Consider the following 21,518-nt stretch of genomic DNA (forward strand, 5'->3'; position numbering starts at 1 on the left):
ACAACTGGCTTAGGACCTGATTTTTGGGTTGATTGATGCTGATGCAATTCTCCAGTGGCTCTTCTGATGTTCAAGCCACTCCTGGATATTACCAAGTCCTGCTGGGGAAAAAGCATCATCTACTCAACCAACCTCCAAATGTTTAGAATCTTTCTACTGAGTTCAATTGGAGGAATGCTTGGAGGAATGCTTTTTTTCCCCTGCAAAAGCATCCTACGCCCAATTCCATTTTTGTGGAAGCCGCACAATCTCATTATAAACATAGATCCCTGTCCACTCCTATTGACTGGGAGGGGTATAAATTGGACTCTGTTGGTCATAGACTATTCCTGCTCTGCTATTGAAGGTGGCTAATTATCAAGCTTGCATGGGCCATTATAACCACTTTCTCTGGAAAAAAATGAAGTCCCTGTCTCAACTTGCTTCCACAGGAACAGAAGGTCCTTGCTTATGTTATTAGGAAGGAGGCCTTTCATTTAGCAAAAAACCAGCTTCACTCTTCCTATCACCAAGCTGATAGTGCAACACATACTATGGTAACTTCCATTGCCTTCCTCCAACATGCTTGGCTGTGGTCTTCCGGATTAAACCCTGAGGCCAAAACTTGCATCGAGGACTCCACATTTGATGGGGAAGCCCTCTTTGGATCCAAAACTGATGAGATGGAGCGTGTCCATAAGTTAAGAAATATTGCATGCTCCATGAGCCTGACTTCCACCCAGTTTAAACCATCTAGACTGTATACATGGACTAAACCAGTGATTCTCAAACTTGGGTCCTCAGGTGTTATTGGACTTCAACTCCCATAATCCCCAACCAAAGGCCACTGAGGCTGGGGATTATGGGAGTTGAAGTCCAGTAACACCTGAGGACCCAAGTTTGGGAATCCCTGGACTAAACTATCTTCATACAGGTCATCTTCGCAGTCTCAGAGCTCAGAACATTCTTTCACAGTGTAAGAAACCTTCTCACTTCACCAACCAGCAGGCTACCAAATCCAAGTCTGGCTTTTCCAAAGTGTGCTTGACAACTTCGTCGACTGAATTGGTACTCACCTGACGCCATACTTACCAACATGGGAGGCGCATTAGAGCAGATGCATGTGTACTCACTTTTATTTGCATGATATATGCGATAGAATTTTTTACTCTCCCTCCTACATCCCTTCTTAGTGTTCAACTCTGTCATAAACCAAATTTACTTACTCAGAGAGCAGGTCCAAAATCTATCTTCTATGGCCCATCACGTGCTGGCTCGCCTGCACCATTCTGCCAGGACCCTCCAGAGACTTTTAGGCCTCATGGCCTTGATACAGCGGTCCTTCCACACACACACCTGTGGATGCAAGTTCTACAGCACTAGTTCCTGGATCATTTCAATCCACTTTGAGAACCCCAGTCAACGCGACTGCTCATGCCCAAAGTCATTCACTGCTCCCTTAATTGGTGGACACGCCGTTGAAATCTAGAGTGTGGTATGTCATTCATCACTTGTCCCTCACAAAGAACGATAACGATGAATACATCCAAATCCAGCTGGGGAGCCCATTACTCCGGATTTCAGCTGAATGGGTATTGGCCCTGCTCTGAAGCACAGCATCATATAAATTACTTCAAACTGTTGGTGGTCTTCAAGGCTCTCAAAGGGTTTCTCCTGCACATTCAAGGCTGCTATGTTCAGATACAGACAGACAACAACACTACCAGGTCCTATCTGAACTGGTAAGGCGGGATGGTTTCCTGATCCTCCCTGACTTTCTGGGACTGGGCAGTATCACACAACATAGAACTCTCCACGATCCACATCCAAGGCCAAAAGAATTATATTGCAGACACACTCAGTCTCAGGGCTGTAGTCTCCCACAAAGGCAGATTGGGGCCTCTTACCTTCGCTAAGTATTTCATGACTGGAGTCACATGGAAATTGACCCCTTTGCCCCAGAGGACAACTGTCAATAGAATCTTTATTGCTCAAGAGCGGGAAGAGGCAGGCACTCTCTCGGAGACACCTTTGCTCTCAGCTAGGGTGCCCAATAACTGTGCATTTTCTCACCAATCCCACTTCTCCCCTGGGTTCTCCAGAAGGTTAGGAGGAAGAAAGTGAGAGTGATCTTGATCACTCCCTGGTGGCTGAGGAGGCCTTGGTTCTTGCTACTCGCTGGCATCCTGGGGTTGGACTCACTTTCCTGCCTCCTCACCTCCTCTCTAAGCAGAATAGGTCAATTCTCCATTCAGATATAGTCACTCCACCTTACGGCATGGCTGATCATCCCACCATGACTCCTGGACTTTTGCAGGTTCTTCAAGCAGCCAGGAAACCTACAACATAATGGACGTATGAGCTTAAGTGGAAGAGATTTGTATATTTTCACGAGCTACACCATCAGGACCCAAACTCGCCTTCTACAATGTTACGGCTATCCTATCCCTTGCATTTTAAAAATTCAGAATTATCTATTTCCTCCTTGCAATTCCATAAGGTGGCCATCAAATTGGTGCTTTCACTCTCATGTGGCCACTCCCTCTTCAAAGATTTGAATATTAAGCATTTAAAAGGACCTAGCTCATATTTACCCAGACAAGCCTACACTTGCACCCTCATGGGACTTGCCTCTTGTACTCTCCCAATTGATGCACAAGCCCTTCAAACCAATGACAACTTGTGGCCTCAGCCATTTATCCTGGAAGACTATCTTTTTAGTAGCTGTCACTTTGGCCAGGTGGGTCAGTGAGTTGTGAGCACTCAGGGTGGACCTGCCCTTTTTTATTTTTCACAAGGACAGGGTTCAGCTCCATCCTGACATTGCCTTCCTTCCTAAGGATGTGTCCTTGTTCCATAGGGCTCAGGACATTACCCTTCAAATATTTTCCCCAAATCCTTCCAGTTCTGCTGAATCAGCACTTCACACCCTGTACGTGTGGAGGGTGTTGGACAGTTATATACAGTTTACTGCACCTTTCAGAAAGGATAAACATCTCTTTGTCACCTATGGGTGAGACACAATGGGTGCCTGTCCATCTGCCCAGATGTCTTGCTGGATAGTGAACACGATTACCCTGGCCTATTGGTTGGCAGGCAAACCCATGCAACAACCAGTCCATGCTCACTCTACTTGAGCAATGTCGATCTTGACAGCCTTGGATAGGAACTTACCTCTTTTGGTCATCTGTCAAGCAGCTACATGGGTCCGTCCTAATTCATTCATCTGACACTATGCGTTGGATTTGAGGACATGTCAGGATGCTGTGATTGGCAGGACGATGCTTCGATCCCTCTTCCAGTGACTGGCTTCCTACCCTCAGGTGTGTGCAACTCAGTTTGCAATGCACCCATAGGTGTGATCAACAGAGATCATGCCGGAAAACATCAGGTTTCTTACCTGTAACTGAAGTTCTTCTAGTGGTCATCTGTTGATTCACACACTCTCCCATCCTCCCTGCTGCTGTCTCTTTCAGATCGCCAGACACTCAAACTGAGGGAGAATGGTGGCGATACCACAGAGGGTGTGGGGCTCCCACCAGAAAGCAAAGGAAACAGCTTTGGAAGGTTCCAGAAACAGTTTCCGCACAGGCACGAAACCGATTGGTGTGAATCGACAGATGACCACTAGAATAACTTCAATTATAGGTAAGCAAACTGATGTTTTACCTCATTAAAAATAACAAGGGCAGGATTCAGTCCATAAACTTTTTAAATTGCAGATCTTCTCTGTTTCAGTTGAGGAGGGAAGGGAGAAGAATGTCAGACAGCATCTCTCCCTCTCTCACAAAAGAGAGCTCACAAAAATAGAGGTTTGAACTACGCCTCAAAGTACTTGTTATCAATACAGCAGAGTTACTGACTGTGAGGCTTCAGCAAATTGATACCCTTTTCACCTGATCCTGCAGTGAGACAGGGAAAGCAGATGGAATAGATCACAAAGTGGCTTTTATTGCTACATTTTGCACTACGGTGCAGAAAGAGGAGTATAACTCACATACAGTGACAATTGTGAACATGTATAATTTGCCACTTTCCCCTTTTAATACATGGAAGCCACAACCAAATAAAGATTAAGTCCTGCTTGCCTGTGTTTTAAAGGTGAAAGCAGAATTATATATGTGTATGTATCCTTGACAATTGATACAGTGTGCTTGTGTATCTGTAGCATGAGACTGTTTGCTTTGATATCTGTAGCATGAGACTCTCAAATGACCTGCACCTCAGGCTTTGACAGAGATGGGGGCACTATCTAAAATACAAGTATTTTAAATACATATTTCCATTACTTTTGTATTTTGTATCTAAAATACATTTCAGGAAAGCATTTTGTATTTTGAATAAGACGGTATAAGGGCGATGATATACGCATTTCCACGCTTCAAAGCTTTTTTCAATTACCTTCTTTAATGCACAACTGAAAATTAAAAGTTTAAAAACATTCAAAAGTTTAAAAACATTCAAAAGTTTAAAAGCTAAACCACAGATGTAGCAAAATAGCAAATGCTTTGATGTAAGACATCATCCTCAGTGGCTGAGGTCTTGTTCCACACCATGATTCAGCTAAAAAACTGAAGGCAATCAACCAATCCTGTGCAGCTCCCAATATCAGGAAAACAGTAGAAGGAGGAAAAGAACACAAAAGCATAATGAAGTCCATATACTCAATAACCAATGAATTTCATTGCCTCCCTCATTTCCTCTTTAACATTTAAAGTTGGGTGCAACTGTTCTATATATATATATTATATATATATATATGGCTTCTCTGATATTTCATTTCCTCACGTCTGTCTCCACAGCCAAGGTGAATATCTTTGTATTCACTACTCTGCCTTGATGTTGTTCTTTAGCATGCAGTGCCCATGGTTTTGTTCTATCTCTGTGCTGTATGTCTGCCAGATGTTCCTTTATCTTTTTATCAGGGGTCAACCAGTTTCACCAATATAAAACTGCATGCACTCCAAGCACAAAAGTTTTGTATTTTGTATTTAAAATACATTTGCTCAGGTATTTTGTATTTTTAAAATACATTGCCCAAACCAAAATGCATCTCGGCCAATCATTGCTTTGCTTTCTTGCTTCAGGAGCTGCCTTTTTACTGCAAGCAGCAAGCCCATTGACCCCAAAGCATCCTGGCTGGCTTCCTCCCTCTCTGGCCCATGAAGTTTGAATAGTCTTACTCTGCTGCTGACTGGTCAGCCAGTCAAGTTTAAAAATCAAAGGGGAAAGGGTTGTTTTGCAGAGTAGTTTACAAATATCTCCCTGGATATAAACAATAGCCGTGTCCCCTATTGTTTAGTGTGGCTGACTAATGGTAGCAAATTTCCATTTCTTTCTTCTCTGTGAAACAAAGAATCAGCATACTCTCTGTCTGAAATTTACCTTTACAGCGCTTTGTGTTCAGATTTCTGGAGGGCATGCAGAGCACTTAGTCAGCTTTCCAGGTTACCTGGCTGTGGTGGGTGTGGGACACATTGAGGCAATTCTCATGATCCCTGAAAGCAGGTGGAGAGGGTGTGGAGGGAAGGCTGCTTTTAACTCACCTTCCCCCCAGATGACCAAGCCCTGGGTTTTCAGCGTGCCTTCTGCGTGCCCAGATCAGCAGTGCTCCACAGGAAAGCACAGAGTGATATGCTGCCAGAACGTCTTGTTCCAGCTGCCACATCGTGTGTGATGCATTGGAGGATTCCCCCGTCTCTGTGTCTGCTTGGGCTATACACAGCCTGAGGAGACACGTGATACACAGCAGCTGGGCTTAGGGTGCGCTCACATCCTTAATTTCATCTAACAGCCGTGTTTAGTGAGTGGGTCAGGCTGTAGAGGAGTGCTGGGATCCGTGAGGATCCCAACGCTTCACTCAACCAGCCTAACCCAGGCTTGGGTTAGCCTGGTTGTGAAAACAGCCTCAGTATCACTGTGGGACACACAAAACAATTCAGGATGGGTATCCCATTGTCAGATGGCTATTTTTGAGACATAATACAAGTTTAACATTAAGTGGTCCCATAGAACAGTTATTTTTCTTTGCTGGGATGATTCACAGCCCCAGAAGGCACAACTTGAATTATGTAATCTTTGAAAAACTTGTATTGCTTAAAGGAAATGGAAACAAGTTTGAATAAGTAACAGATATCTCAAAATTGTTTCCTTTTTTCAGGCATTGTATTTTGTATTTTAAGATGTATTTTAAAATACTATTAAGTATTTTTATTTGTTGTTTACCAAGAACTTTGTATCTAAAATACATTTGCTTACATATTTTGTATTTTGTATCTAAAATACTTTTTAGAGGTATTTTGCCCATCTCTGGGCTTTGAGAATTACATGAAAGGAAGAACATTCTGTGTATATGAATATTATAAACTCCCCTTCTTACAGGAGTTGGCCCATGGACTAAATGAACTTCTATCTTATGAAGGAAACGTTGAAGAAGACTTTTATTCAACCTTCCAGGTATAATAGGTATACAGTTATCAGTTATTGTGAAATAGTGTATTAACCTAGTCTGGGGGTTTTTTTAATGTCTTGATTGATTGATTGATTGTTCTGTCAAGTTGGTGCCAACTCTTAGTGACCATATAGATAGATTCTCTCCAGAATGATCTGTCTTCAACTTGGCCTTTAAGTTCTCTCAGTGGTGCATTCATTTCTGTCGTAATCTAGTCCATCCACCTTGCTGCCGGTCATCCTCTTCTCTTTCCTTCAACTTTTCCCAGCATTATGGACTTCTCAAGGGAGCTGAGTTTTTGCATAATGTGTCTGAAGTATGATAGTTTGAGCCTGGTCATTTGTGCCTTGAGTGAAAATTCTGGATTAATTTGTTCTATGATCCATTTGTTTGCTTTCCTGGCTGTTCATGGTATCCTTGAAAGTCTTCTCCAGCACCATTTTAATGTCCTAGCTCTAACTGAAAATGGTAGTTTAATTTAAAATAAACTCTGCTGTTTTATAAAATACCTGCATGTGCCATTATAGCATTTAGTCATTCTCCTCTTCCTTAGTTCTCGTATGCAGTGTCTATATCCCTGCCCAGAGATGAGGCAGCTGGGGAGAAGGACACTATCTTCTATCTTATCCAGTCTGTTTATGCCTTTGAAGTAGCAAGTAGGTTTTGTGCTCCTGTGAGCATGGGAGTTCTTGGACTTACTTTGGGTTCTTTTTCCTTTCTCATTTTCTCTTTTATTGTAGGGGGCTGTAGTTTTGAGAATGGTATAGCTGGTCAGCCTTTAAAGGGGTCCATTTGAGCCCTTATTCTATGAGGCAGGTCTCACGATCCGTGAGATCCGCTTTTCCCCAAACTACAGGGAGAGCGGGCTAAGCCCGCTCTCACCGCAGACAAGTGCAGAGGGAGCCCAGGGCGGCCGGATCAGCCTCCCACATGATTGCCGACTCCATGACGGAGCCGGCCGGGGCTGGGGAGCTCGGGGCCACGCAGCCCCTGGAAGCCCCAGTATGCCCTGCGCGAGTGCGCAGGGCATACTGGGGAGACCCCCAGAGTCGGGAAGCAGCTTTACGCCTTCCCTCCGGGGGTCTACTCGTGAGTAGGCATGGCACAAAGCCGCGCCGTGGCTACTCACGATCCAGAAAACCAGGTTTGCGGAGTGCTTGCGCCACAAACCCGGTTTTGGGACAGGGGTTCTTGAGTGGGTTACCCACTCTAGAACCACTGGGCTCGCAGCCGAGCCCGGTGGTTCTGACGATCTGCAAAAATCAGGCTAGGAGAGCCTAGCCCAATTTTTGCAGATCATCAGAATAGCCCCACTATATAATAATCTTCCTTTCTCCCAAGAGCATAGGGGAACAGCCGCTAGCCCCAGTTCAGCTCGCCAGCGGCAACCCCCACCACCACCACCCTTACATCTGACGTCAGATGCAGGGTGTTTGGCACACCTGCAAATGGAGGCACGTGCCCCATTTTCAAGCATATTCCACCCAGCACCATGTTTTCAGAGACAGAGCACCTCTCCCTGCTTTAAAAGGCATGGAGACACATTCCCAGCCAGGCTGGGAAGCCACACTGTCCTTTCAGAGCAGTCTGCCTGTCCTAAGCATGGAAAGGGCATTTAAATGCCTTGGCATGCCAGTGCTTCTTCTGACAGCGATGGCACCACTGCCCATCTAATAACTCTGCACCAGAATAGTCCCACACAAGAACAATTGTTTGGGGAGGCACTATTTTCCTATTACTCAGGAAAGGGAAGGGCAAATGATGAGTTCCTAGGAGGGGATATGTATATGAGGTAGGGCAAAGGAATGGGGGGGGGGGTTTCCATTCCTCTGTGACTTAGGATGTCTTGTGAGGGATCACCCCCGCAAAGCAGTGTATCTGGACTAAACCACACTCCTGCTCCCCTTGCAGCTTGCTGTCAGTGGGCTAGTCCTCTCATGAGAGGGCCAGTCTACTGGGGAGGACCATGTAGTTGTAAACCCTAGGTCTTCCATCGGATTGCATGCTCACGAGTTGAGCTAACCCAACACTGTCTCTGGTAAAAGATAGAACTTTTGCACTGCAACCCCCTCCTACCCTGGGAAGCCTTGCACACACCCATAGGAGATTTTGACATTCCATGTGTCAGAGCCTGGCCACATGTGCGGACAGGGTGAACACCTGGTATGGGGAGAGATTGTTACTCCCATTCAAAATTCCCAGGTTCAGGCCGACGTTGCAGATCTGCCACCACAGGGAATCACGGGAGAGAGGAGCCCTGGTTTCAAGTGACACCTGGAGAGTGGGATCGCTTTTTCGGGGCATGAGCAAGGATGCACATTTCCACATGGGCTGGCAGGGGCATGCTTTGACATTTATTTGGCGGCAGTCGCCAAGACAGGGAAAGAATTTGCTGGGTGACCCATCCCTTTCCTGCATAGAGCAAACTGGCCCAATATAGAGCTCCAATGGCCTGTCACTCTTGTGAGAGCTGTCTGTGGGAGAATGGGGTTGTTTTGTCATCAGGCATCATTAGAGATTTTACCTTTGGGGACAATGGACCATCTTATTTATGTATTATTTATTTTTCTATGTAAACTGCTTTGAGGACTTTGGTTGAAGAGCGGTATATAAATATTTGTAGTAGTAGTAGATGGCTTCTGTCTAACTTTCAGCTGTGAATGGGACTAAGACCAAGGCAGAGGGCAGAAACAAGGTTTGGAGTGGTAGCTAAGAGGTCTGTTTATTATGAGGGCCACAGATGAAATCCAAGATGAGCTCAAGTCAGCAGTCCAGGTCTACATGGAGCATGGAATCAGGCCAGGCTGGGATCAGTACATGAATAATTTGCTCAAACAGGTAGGGGCAAATTAACTCACCAGCCATTGCCTTAGCTTTAGGGGCTACACAGCAGCACTGAGACCTCCTATGTTTTCTGTGTGTGTGAGAGAGAGAGATTTCTAATTCCTACCCTCCTGGCCCACCAAGTGGAACTACTGAGAAGATGTGTGTCAATGTCTATACACTATGTAATATGATTGTCTCTGATATTTTCACAAAGGAGTTTCAAGCAGAGATGTGCTCCTGGGAGGGTGGGGGGATTGCTTTAAATGGCAAGGAGGGCGCTGCCTACCTGCCAGTCCCTGCCCTGCCACTTTCTCCCCATCGGCGCTTTTCCAAAAGCGGGCATGCAGGGCTGCAGCATGCCTCCATGTTGCCTGGTCCAGCGTCGCCATGCAAATGGCTGACATGAGTGAGAATGACACGAATGTGCATCTGCCATTTGTGTGGCAATGCTGGTCCAGGCTGCAAGGAGCCAGGCTACAGCCCCGCACACCCACTTTTTGGAAGAGCACCAGCGGGGGGTGGGTGGAAGTGGCGTTGCTGGCAGGTAGGCAGCACCTTCCCTGTCATTTAAAGTTTTTTAAAAATCCTCTGAACTGGTTCCAACACCAGTTGCCATAACCAGTTCGGCGCTCCTAGAATGGAGCACCGAACAGTTCTGTGCATATCCCTAGTTTCAAGGAAACTGTAAATATATAATGATCCTTTCTAATGTGTAGTGAGAAAGGGCTAGCCGTTTTTCTGAGGAGGAAGCCCGAAAGTGCTTACCTCCCCACAGACGATCCTCACAATATTCCTAGGTGGGTGGATTGCCCAGTCAGATGAACCCCAGCTCCTGCCAGCCCAGCAGCTTCAAGGGTAAGGGTGCCGGACATGCCACCCTTGCCGCCCCACCCCCTGAGCTACACTGTGTGAGTGAGCAGTGCTTATGGGGACACCACCACCACCACCCCCCCGAGTCTGCTAGAAGATCCATACAATGGATCCCTTAACTTCATTTTTAAGGGAGGCTCCATAGGTGGTTTGCCACCATAGTGCTGCTGGGATCGGGTGCGATTCCGGAGGTTCACACACGCATGCAAAACCATGCTGAGCTCCCTTAGCCCAGTTTTGCATGCAGGTGTGAATAGCCTTAATGTTTCAGTGTTGTAAATATATAAATATTTAGAGATTGTGCTGTTTTTTCTCATCAGGTTTTTCAAGAAGAATTTGGGGTTATAAAAACATATAGCCTAAAGCCCAGTGGTGATAAAATTCCAGTTACCAATCAGAATAGAAAAGGTAAATTGACTGTACAGTTAAATTGTAAATGTTGTGGGTTTTGGTGTGTGTATAATAAACAAATAAAATGTTATTTTTATTTAGCTGGCTTGTAAAAAATACAGCTGGTGAGAATATTTAGAGTTACTGTATTAATAGTATAACATGATACAATGTGATAAACAGCTATAATTTAATGTGTGACAAATCAGAAATTATTTTCTTTTTAGAGTATGTGCAGCTCTATGTAGATTTCCTTCTCAACAAATCTATCTACAAGCAGTTTGCAGCATTTTATCATGGATTTCACAGTGTCTGTGCTTCATATGCATTGATGGTAAGAATAAGAAATGAGACATATTTCCTGATGTTTATTCAACAACAAAAACGTTTGAAGAGCATATAATGTGTGCTGAAATCTCTGCATAGGGATTGTTCATTTCCAATAGAGTAGATATTATAATCTGTGATGCAAAACTCACAGAACTGTATACCCACAAAAGAAACAAGTCATGAAGAACAGTGCTTAGAACTATTGATGCATGGCTAATCAATAGCTGCAAAACATCAGAGCCCCATACATGAGCGTAAATGGTTCTGTGTGCTCACAGGATGGGAGTGGCTTTGTTGTTTTTCAACTTCAGCAGAGTTTTCCTCTCAAGCTCTAAACTAAAAATCACCCCTTTGGTTTAGAGAAAAGGATGGATGGAGGGACCCAGCAGGAGAAAGGAGGAAGGTGTAGCAGCAGCTTGGTGCCCTGTAGCTTTTAAATATATAGTCACTATCTCTGGACAATGTCCTGGCCATTCTAAGAATAATATGATTTGCCAGAGCATACAGTGGCCCAATGCATTTCCTTTTAATAACAGTCAGGTGTGGCCCTTTCATGAGACAACATGAGGCAGTCACTTCAGTTGGCATATTATTGAGGCGCCACCAGGGCAGCACCCTGCCATTGCCGTCAGAGCAACTCTTTGGGACCAATCTGACTCTTGCAAACTTTGCAAAGAGCATCTCTCCTCGCACTCTTTTCAAAGTTTGCAAGAAGCACAAGGCAAGAAAAGGAGGCTGCTGGCAACCCTCCCTCCTCCCTGTCCCATCATGCACTTTCAAAGCTTGCAAAGGTTGGTTGTGAAAGGAAGCTTACCCCTACCAGGGGCATGGCGCAAGGCAGCATATTGCACCTTACAAACCATATTAAAGGACAGCCCCACATATAGCATATTGTAGCACTCCAATCTGGATGTTACCTATGCATGCGTTACTGAGGTCAAGTCAAACTTCTTTACATAGGGTTGCAACTGGTATACCAGCCATAGCTGATAAAAGGTAGTTCTGCACACTTCTGCCAACTGTGCCTTGAAAGACAGTGTTGAGTCCAGGAGGTCACCAAGCTATGAATTTTGTCTTTCATGGGAGTGCAACACCATCCAAGACCAGATTTACATCATCGCTCATCATTTTTCCTCTTCCACCTTATCTAGATTAAGTTTGCCCCTATCCAACACAGAACAACCTCCAAACATTAGTTCAGGACATCCAATACCTCCTTATCTGCTGACATCATCCACTACCTCCTTATCTGTTGTCAATTAGAGCTTGGTGTCATCAGCATATGACACCGCAGTCCATAGCTACAGATGACTTCTTCCAGTGGTTTCATGTATATATTATACAACTTGAGGAATAGTATAGATCCCTGTGGGATGCCATAGGACAATGGCCAAGGAATAAAGCAGACATCACCCGGCATCACCTTCTGGGTACCCTCCAGGTGGAACCAGGGTCACCATATAACATAGCCCTCATGTCCCATCCCAGAAAGGTGACCTAAAAGCATACCATGGCTGATGCTATCAAAAGCCACAGAGAAGTCTAAGAAAATCAGTCGGGTCACATTCCCCATCTGTCTCCCAGCGTAGGTCATCCACGAGTGACCAATTTCTGTTCTCTACCCAAGCTGGAAGCCAGACTGGAAAGGATGCAAGTAATCACTTTCCTCAGGGACCACTTGTACCTGGGATGCTGCTACATAATCCAGCATCTTGCACCAAAATGGAAGGTTAGAAACTTGCTGGAAGTTGTTCAGGATGGCTGGGTCCAAAGAGGGCTTTTTAAAGGAGCCTAATAATCTCCTCCTTTATTGGAGGGGCATTGCTCCCTGATTCAGAGAGGTATTTACCACCACCACCCACAGACCCAGTCCATCCCTGGCCAATTTCACCAACCATGAAGGGCAAGGGTCAAACATGCAAGTGGTGGGTCCCAGATTGTCAAGCAGCTTGTCCAAACCCCAGCTAAACTGGGACTCTAAGATCTAGATCATAATCCGTTGCATTCATAACAAATGGGTGGTAAAATGAAGGGATGATATGCAATAAATATCATTTCGCAAAGTGCTGTGCTTTAGATGTACTGTATATTCTTTTCTGAACAGATCTTTCATTTTCATCTGGATCAAGATCTGTCAAGATCCATAAGAATGGATACTATGCCTGCTCAGAACCCTTGTGGTAGATTGCTGCAGATTGTCGAGGCAACCAAGCCCTGCGTCCATGCCTAACAGCATGTTATTTAAAGGTGTTCTTTTCCAACCGGCGTTGTGTTCATTCCTCGGGCTGTCACTCCTCATCAGTAAAGTTCTTTATTTTGAGTTCATCTGTTGTTGTTTTTAAACAGACTGTTAATTTTGGACTATTGACTCAGGAACAGCTTCCAGACTGGGACGGCATAAATTTGACCTTGGAACGTACTTGGACTATGTTTTTGGATATGGCTGAGAAGAAACAGAGGTTTAAGAGGTGTGAGGGCTGTAGTGTCAAGCTCCCCTCAAAAGACCTCCATGATTTGTGTCTCATCTATTTAGGGGAGGAACACAACGTATCCTCTAGTAAGACATGGTTATCGTTTTCTAAGCAGATGCGCAAGAATCAAGCTCTGCGGCTTCATGCCGCCATTTATGACGAAGTGTTAAGCCCTTCAATACTGGGCAAATCCCACCCTGTGACTGTGGCATCAATTGCTAAAGACTCGGTGCCAACAACTAAGCCTACTTCCTCAAAGCCGACACAACTTTAGACATAAAAATCGACCACTTTCAAAAGCCTGAAGGTTCCTTCGAAGTCGAATCAAACTTTGATACCAGGGCATTCGAAGTCCAGAGAAAAACATTTGAGATTAGATACTCATTCGTTGTCTCCGTGACCAAAGAAGGCCAAGATTGTGGACTTGACAGAGGAGAAGACACCATCCCCATCCAGTCTGCAAAGCCTGCCTTCAAAACCCTCGACAACCACTATCAAGGTTGACCGCCACCGCTCGACATTGAGAACCTTGACTTTGAGGAAAGAGACAGAACAGGCTTCAGAGATACCAGAACAGGAGGAAACCCTCCATGTTGACCGCTCTCCAACATAGAGATTGTCGAAGTTGAGGACTCAGTCTCTGTCCCCAGCTGAAATGAGCATGCTGGAAGACTCCAAGGAGGAGTTGGAGGAGGGGACGGAGCTGACAGCAGAGGAAGGGAGGGCAAGGACCAGAAGTTGTAAAGGAGAGTGGGTCCGACGCATGGGGAGTTGAAGATGAGTTAGAGCCGGGTGAGGCAGCTCTTGTGGAGGAGGCGCAACAGGTCTCAGCTGTGGAGAGGCGTCTGTCCAAGAGACATGGAGCCTCATGCATAGAACAACAGGCAAAGCTGCTGACTCAGGAACTCTTGATTAACAGCACCGGGGGTCAGCCTATTTAAGATGACTGTACCACAGCTACCCTGCTGATAGCAACGTCAATTTCCTGTGAGCTAATCGGCTGTGTTCATGTATTGCCTGGACCGTGTTTGGACCCTAGACTGTGTTGACCTTGCCCGTGGATTTCACTTTGGACTATGTTGGATTGATTGGATTGACTCGGACTGGCCCTGGTTTGGAGATTTTTTTTCTGTGACTTTGCTTTTACACTTCTCCCTGCCTATTTTACGCTCTGTCTGGCTAGCCTGACAGATTTATGACACCAGCACTAATTCAAGTCGACTCCTCGGCCCCATCAACACCACCTGATTGACATCGAGAGTCTCTGTCGATGTCGATGCATCTTCCATCAACACCAGGAGTGCAAGTGCTGGTCTCAAGCATGAATACACCAGTATTGTCGGTGTTAAGAAAGGTGACTCCTTGATGCCAAGCCCTGATATTGACATTCAGTATCGAAGAAGAGGATAGGGAGACTGTACTGGACCCTGCTACTGCCCATACCTTGCTTTCCATATTGGATTCTATTTCAAGCACTCCTTTGACATCCACATTCAAAGGTTTCCCTCCTCGGGCTACTGAGGTGGAAAATCCTAGGGAGTTGGTTGACCGTGGTACTCCTCCACCGTGTGCCCTGACTGCTACCCATTTGGCAGGCCCTTCTCCATGGCATTCATGTGGCTTCTCACATTCATCAGCTGCTAGTGCAAGTCTTGCTTCTGCGACTATGGAGAACAGATCCCCAGGCTTCCCTTACAATTTTCAGAAGGACCAACCCTGGAGATCCACACAGTCTATGTCATACTTACCACTAGCATCTACGGTGACTCTAGTTCAGACTGTGCAAGCCATGGTTAGTGGTAATGGTCCAGCCCTACCAATAAAACCAGCCATACAAAGTGTTTCTATTGCTACACAGACAATTGCCTAGCCACCTGGGAAAAAACTTAGTGGATACAGCCACACAGACTATGTTTAAAGGCGTGGATATCGGGACACAAACCCTGCCTATTCCCACATCACAAGGCAAGACTGCCACTGAGACTCAGACATATGTACCGCCTTCACCAGCTGACTCATCATCTGACCATCACAGTTTCTCCAATTTAAAATCGGATCCTGATGATTCAGATACCGTTGCCAATCCTTCAGCCGACGTGCCTCCAGCCACGCACGTCTCATCTACTGAGGAAATGAAAGCGTATCGCCATCATGTGAGAGAGATGGCTGCTGCCTTCAGTCTAGACCAGGGCTTCTTCAGCCCTCCTGCAGATGTTCACCTACAACTCCCATAATCCCTGGCTCTTGGCCACTGTGGCTTGGGCATTATGATGGGACTTGTCCAAAAACAGCTGGGAGACCAAAGTTGAGCAGGCCTGGTCTAGAGCTTAGGTTGGAGCTTGCCACCATAGATGATCCCATTTATAACTTCATGATTAAATTTCAATCGTCTCAGCTGGTGGCTCTTCCAGTTCTCCCAGTTACTTCCAGAACTCTGAAATGTGTGTGGGCGGTGATCCATACCTCAACCCCCACTTCTAAACATTTAGAAACCTTATATCTAATTCAAGAGAAGGGCAATGAGTATCTTCTGAAGCATCCTGCCGCCAATTCCCTGGTTATAGATTGTGCCACCTCTTCTGATACAGGTCACAGCCATACTACACCTGTGGATAAAGAAAGGAAGAAATTAGATATTTTGAGGAGAAAGATCTAATCCACCTTGTGTCTATCCATTAAAATAGTGAATTATTCAGCTTGTACAGCAAAATATAACCATGGCTTATGGGAGGATCAACAAAATGATTTGGACATTCTGTCTCCGGAAGAATTTTAGAAGAAATTCCAGCAGACATTGAATAAATCGGAGGTGCTTACTCGCCAGCTAAGTACTGTAAAGCAGCAACTTGGTCCACTGAGTTACCTTTCATCAAGCATTACACCATTGATGTGCGTTCTGCTGCCGAGGCGAGCTTTGGGAGAAGTGTTTTGAAGCGAGTATTACAATAGCCACTACTGCACCCTCCTCTATTGGGAACTAGCTAAATAACCATTCTTAAGGATCTTGATGGATCTCAATCCAGACAGGTTGCTCACCTGTAACTTTTGATCTGGTAGAGATCCGTCAACATCTATATGATCCTTGCAAACCACACCTCTGCAATAGTGCTACTGAGTGTGCATGCTAATCTCCTTCAATTATGAACTCACCTGCTTCCAGATTATCATCCTCCATGGCGGTCATTCAAGAACTGAAGAGCATGGCACACTGCCTGCCTTTAAATAGCATGGGTAGGCATGGAGGCAGGGCTCGACGAGCTGCAGCATTCTGCTGTGAGGGTCCTGCACAGGTGCAGTACCCATTCTTATGGATGTCGATAGATCTCCACCAGATCAAAGGTTACAGGTGAGCAACCTGGTTTTTTGTACAGAATGTACAAACGCAGATGTGTGTGTTTCTTAATATACTTCAGGAATATCATGTGTTAATATTTATAGACTGATCCACATTTCAGACAATCTGGACATGTACATAAGTCTATAGCACTCAGTGGGACAAATTTAATTTGAATCCAGCAGTTCTTGATTAACTAGTGCTGTGTAATCTCATTTTCAAATTCAATTATTTGACAGCTACTTCGTCCTGAAGAAGTCGAAATTCTAGTTTGTGGGAGTCCTGAACTGGATATGCAAGCTCTCCAGAAACATACTCAATATGATGGCTACCAGAAAACTGATCTTACTATCCGGTAGGTATATTTCCTCCCTTCCCCCCACCCTTGATTCTTTGTACTAATTTATATAGAATTGTAGAGAAGACCCTCCTTATCCACAGTTTCATGGATCACGGTTTCATGTATCCGTGGATGGGTCTTAGAGACCCCGTTTCTTTGTCCATAGCATGAAATATAGGCAATTTTCACCTATCTGTGGTTCCTGAGTGGCTGGAAATGACTTCTGATGTCATTTCCAGCCCCCATTTTGAAGCACAGAGCCATTTTGTGGCTCTCTTTTGCTTTAAAAAAGATTTAAAGTGAAAAATAAGAGGATGGGGGGGCATTCCTGGAGACCCCAGAGAACAAGGTACTATGCTTTCTACCCTTATTTCTGCCCCTCCCTGCTTTTTTAGCATTTCATTGACTCAAGGTTTTGTTATTCACGGTTTTCATATTTGCACTAATTGGTGGGAACAAAACATCAACGAATAACAAGGGCCACCTGTAATAGGAACATTTTTTTAATTTATACTAATTGTATGCCTTTTATAGATATTTCTGGGAAGTCGTACTTGAATTTCCTCTTGAGCTTCAAAAGAAGCTCCTACATTTTGCTACAGGAAGTGACAGAGTACCAGTTGGGGGAATGGCTGATTTGAATTTCAAGATTTCCAAGAGTGAAGCATGCACAAACTGGTAAATAATTTTTCTTACTAGTAAACAAAAAAAGAACCCCACCCCAAAATAGATATATTCTATTTCTTCATCTATTCACAACAGTTTTAATCGGAAATATAAATAATAAATTGAACAATATTGACCCCCCCAGTCTACACTGTATAGGCAATAAATAGCATATGATCATAAAAATAAGCCGCATAGAAACTATATAAATCCTGTAGAGCATATACTCAATCCTGAACAAAACATATATAAACTATGACTATGACTATAGTTTATACTGAGTAACTATGTTGTTCAATTTATTATTATATTTATATTTCTGGTTAAAACTGTTGTGAATAGATGAAGGAATAGAATCCTTTACTTTAGTTAAAAAAAATGTAGTCTGAATTTATAATAAATGTTTTACTTGATTCACCTGAAAAAGTCCCATTAGCTTGCTTAGGTCCATGTACCAACACCTAAAGACTACATGTAATTAAGTAATTGTAAAAAGTTTGACATTTTTAACCGTAGATTATCATGTTTCAAACCCCCCCCACCACCACCCTTTTATGTTAACAGAAAGACTTTAAAGGATATTCTTTGCTTTTAGACATCAGGCGAATAAAATTTAAATTGGTGAATTGCTAAACATAATAGATATGTGCCCTATCTAAACTATCTGTCTCAACAATGTTGATGCATGCATGGAGTTCCCCTTGCCGCAAACAGTGTTACTATTCTCTTCAACAGAGGGAACCAATTGGTATGAATTATTTTGAACAAAAATTCATTCCCTCCATTAAATTGAAGGGAACAGAATCCGCCCCATAACTACATATTTGCAGCATAGATTTGCAACACTGGACTTGGATGGTGGTTTCGAGTCAACTGAATTATTTCTTACTAAAAATGTGTATATTCTCTTACAATATTTTTAGGTTACCCGTTGCCCATACTTGCTTCAATCAGCTCTGCCTTCCCCCTTACAAGACCAAAAAGGAGTTGAAGCAAAAGCTAACAATTGGAATTTCAAATGCCGAGGGCTTTGGCTTAGAATAAAGAAGACTTGAAAAGAACAGCAGATGTAGCACTTGTTTTTCTCTTATTGTGCCTTTAAAGCTTTTCATGTTCCTATCTCTTAGTACTTTAACGGTCTCACCCCCAAACTGTGTGGAGTTGTTTTTTAAGAGGTAGAGTGTACTCACTTTTCTGTATAGAAATATATTTACTGCTTTCTTTCAGGAAAAGCAACTTTGTACAGTGTTCATAATCCTCACAGTCCTTGATGGAGAATATATATATTTGCCTAGGTTAAATGACAAGGACTGCCAAAGGAGCCAACTCCTGTTGCCTCAGGTTACCCAAGCTGCAGGCAAGAGATGCAGAGTACTTTATTGTTGATCATCATAGGTTCAGATCATGTAGATTCCACTGGGAAACGCAACATATAAATATCTTTCTTAACTCGTTAAGCCCAATGGTGGTAGATTATCTTCACTGCACACACTACAACAAAGCTTATATCTGCCATTAGCGTGAGGCCAGTGGCTATGTTTTCATGCTGAGGCAAACTACAGTTTAAGGTAGATGTAATATATAGTATTAATACTCTGGTTTTCATTCTCAGAGATGAATTAAATTGTTTTTAAAAGCATGTAAATAACTGCCTGTGGGATAATATGACTCTGATAGTGCTATTTACAGCTAAAGATTTATTTTTCCAAAGTATAGGTTTTCAGATGTTATATATTCTGCCTTTACAGATGAACAGAGTTGATTGTACAGGAATGTAAAAGCTGATATTTTAAATTTATCCAGATCCATGGACCAACTTTTAAGTATTAATCTGTTTGCATGTTTATTACTGTATATCAAATTGGCAGTAAGCTAGATGGTTTGGCTGTTGTACTTTTGTAACTGAAGAAGGAAATTTAATGTTTAATTGTAAATCTGGATTTGTTTACTTTATAGAAAACAAGTCACCTCTTAGCACTATGAGAAGTCTAAGTTTTGATATTTTTAAATTATGCATCTTTTAACTAAGGACTTGATACTGTAAGTTGTTTTACATGAGGTTTAAAATAAATTGAGCAAGTTTTTATACAAAAGTGAATATAATAAAACGGTATCAAATATTCCAACTTTTATTTAACTCACTGCCATAATATGTGGTTGTAGTGAATAGTGACTAGTGAATGGCGGATTTAAGCCCAGCTTTTGTCAAAGCAAGCCCACAAGAGGAAAAGAAAAATGCTGATTCATTCCCTCCATGTCTGCTCAACAAAGGCTTTAAAATTTAACCTTTAAAACTTAGCTGTTTCTTGGTAATCACTGCCACCACACCCTAATTACAGAGTTTAATTCCTTCTTTGATTTGGGTGAGTGTCCAGGGAGACTCCCTACCTCTTTACCAAATGGAAAAATACAAAAACCTCCCACGTGTAGCCTACGCGTGAAGAGAAAAACTTGGTAGGTTGTTGAACAATTAACCTTGAGGTGTGTCTGCACCAGAGTAAAGCCCCTTTTTCCTGAGTTAAAAATCCACTCAGAGGCAGGTGAAATTACAAAGCATAAAAAGAGAAAACTTTATTCAAAAGACCACACGGTCTGAAGCTCTAGCAGCTTTTGTTACAGGAAAAAGAAACACTCCGTACTTTACTAGATTACTTCCAAAAAGCACTGCAGCTGGTTTGTTTGGCGTGGCACACTTTAAAAATCATGGTTACTCAGTTGCATAGACATAAATGCAAGAAAATACAAAAGCCCCCATGTCTCAATAAAGAGGCAAGCAGAAAGTATAACTGGTATCTAAGGCCCTCTGGTGGCCGTTCATCCCATTGCTATGCCACCATGTAACAAATGGAGACTTGGTGCATGGCAGATTTAAGCTCAGCCTTTGTCTTAGAGCAAGTCCATGTGGGGGAAAGAAAATTGCTGATTCATTCCCTCCATGTTTGCTCAACAAAGACTTTCCCTCTGGTATCACTGCCATCACACCCACTTTTCAACAGGGTTTAATCCCTCCCTGGTGTGGGCAAAATTCCAGGAAAACCCTCTTTCTTTTACTAAATGGAAAAATAAAAAACCTCCCATGTCTAACCTATGCGTGAGGAGGAAAACTTGGTAGTATGCTGCTGAGCAATCAAATGAGGCATGTTTGCACCAGAGTAAGACTCTTTCCAGCCACACACACCCTTTCCTGAGTTGAAAATCCACTCAAAGAGGCTGGTTAGAATTGTAAAGGGCCAAAAAGAAAAATAACCTTTATTCCAAAAGACTACAGACTGCTTCAGTCTGAGGCTCTAGCAGCTTCCATTAAAGGAAAAAGAAACACTCAGTACTTTACTAGATTACTTTCAAAAAGCACTCCAGCTGGTTTGTTTGGAGTGGCACACTTTAAAAATCATGATCACTCAGTTGCATAGACATAAATGCAAGAAAATACAAAAGCCCCCGTGTTGGATAGAAAGGGTTCAGGCTAACGTTTCTCTTAGCTTGTTACATTACAGATAAAAATACACTAAACCAGTTGTAAGGACTGAAAAAGCACTAAAATAAAGAAATCTGATGCCAGCTACCTAACACATGGTTCCCTGGCTAAACCTTTCAGAAGCCCAGAAGCCCTGACTTCCTCGCCCCTTGAAACTCACCCCAAACTCCAGGAGAGAATTCAAGCTTTCTGTAATCCTGTCTCCCAAGGATCTGCAGAAGTCCTTCTATGAAAGAGTTCTAGCTTTTGCCATGAGGCGCAAACTCCCTTGCTCCCCACTAAGCCTTTCGCCCAACCTCTCATCTGCCTGGCTCCAACTGAACTAACAAAGACCCCCTTCACTTTCTGCCGCCAGGCCCTCAATGTCCCGGTCACCGTGTGCTGAG

General features: G+C 43.7%; 1 protein-coding gene across 2 annotated transcripts in view; it reads left to right on the top strand.

Annotated features, from left to right (window-relative positions):
- HECTD2 (HECT domain E3 ubiquitin protein ligase 2) overlaps window positions 1-19,777 on the top strand; it is a 96,711-nt gene extending 76,934 nt beyond the window's left edge. For both annotated transcript variants that reach the window (XM_053308204.1, XM_053308205.1), the window contains exons 16-21: window positions 6,361-6,435; window positions 10,447-10,534; window positions 10,744-10,850; window positions 16,891-17,006; window positions 17,526-17,669; window positions 18,581-19,777. In XM_053308204.1, coding sequence (XP_053164179.1) covers window positions 6,361-6,435; window positions 10,447-10,534; window positions 10,744-10,850; window positions 16,891-17,006; window positions 17,526-17,669; window positions 18,581-18,701 — 651 coding nt within the window. In that variant the 3' untranslated portion in view covers window positions 18,702-19,777. The remainder of the gene's footprint in view (window positions 1-6,360; window positions 6,436-10,446; window positions 10,535-10,743; window positions 10,851-16,890; window positions 17,007-17,525; window positions 17,670-18,580) is intronic.
- The last annotated feature ends 1,741 nt before the right edge of the window (window positions 19,778-21,518 follow it).

The sequence above is a fragment of the Hemicordylus capensis genome, chromosome 3, assembly GCF_027244095.1.
Source record: "Hemicordylus capensis ecotype Gifberg chromosome 3, rHemCap1.1.pri, whole genome shotgun sequence".
Classification (NCBI taxonomy): domain Eukaryota; kingdom Metazoa; phylum Chordata; class Lepidosauria; order Squamata; family Cordylidae; genus Hemicordylus; species Hemicordylus capensis.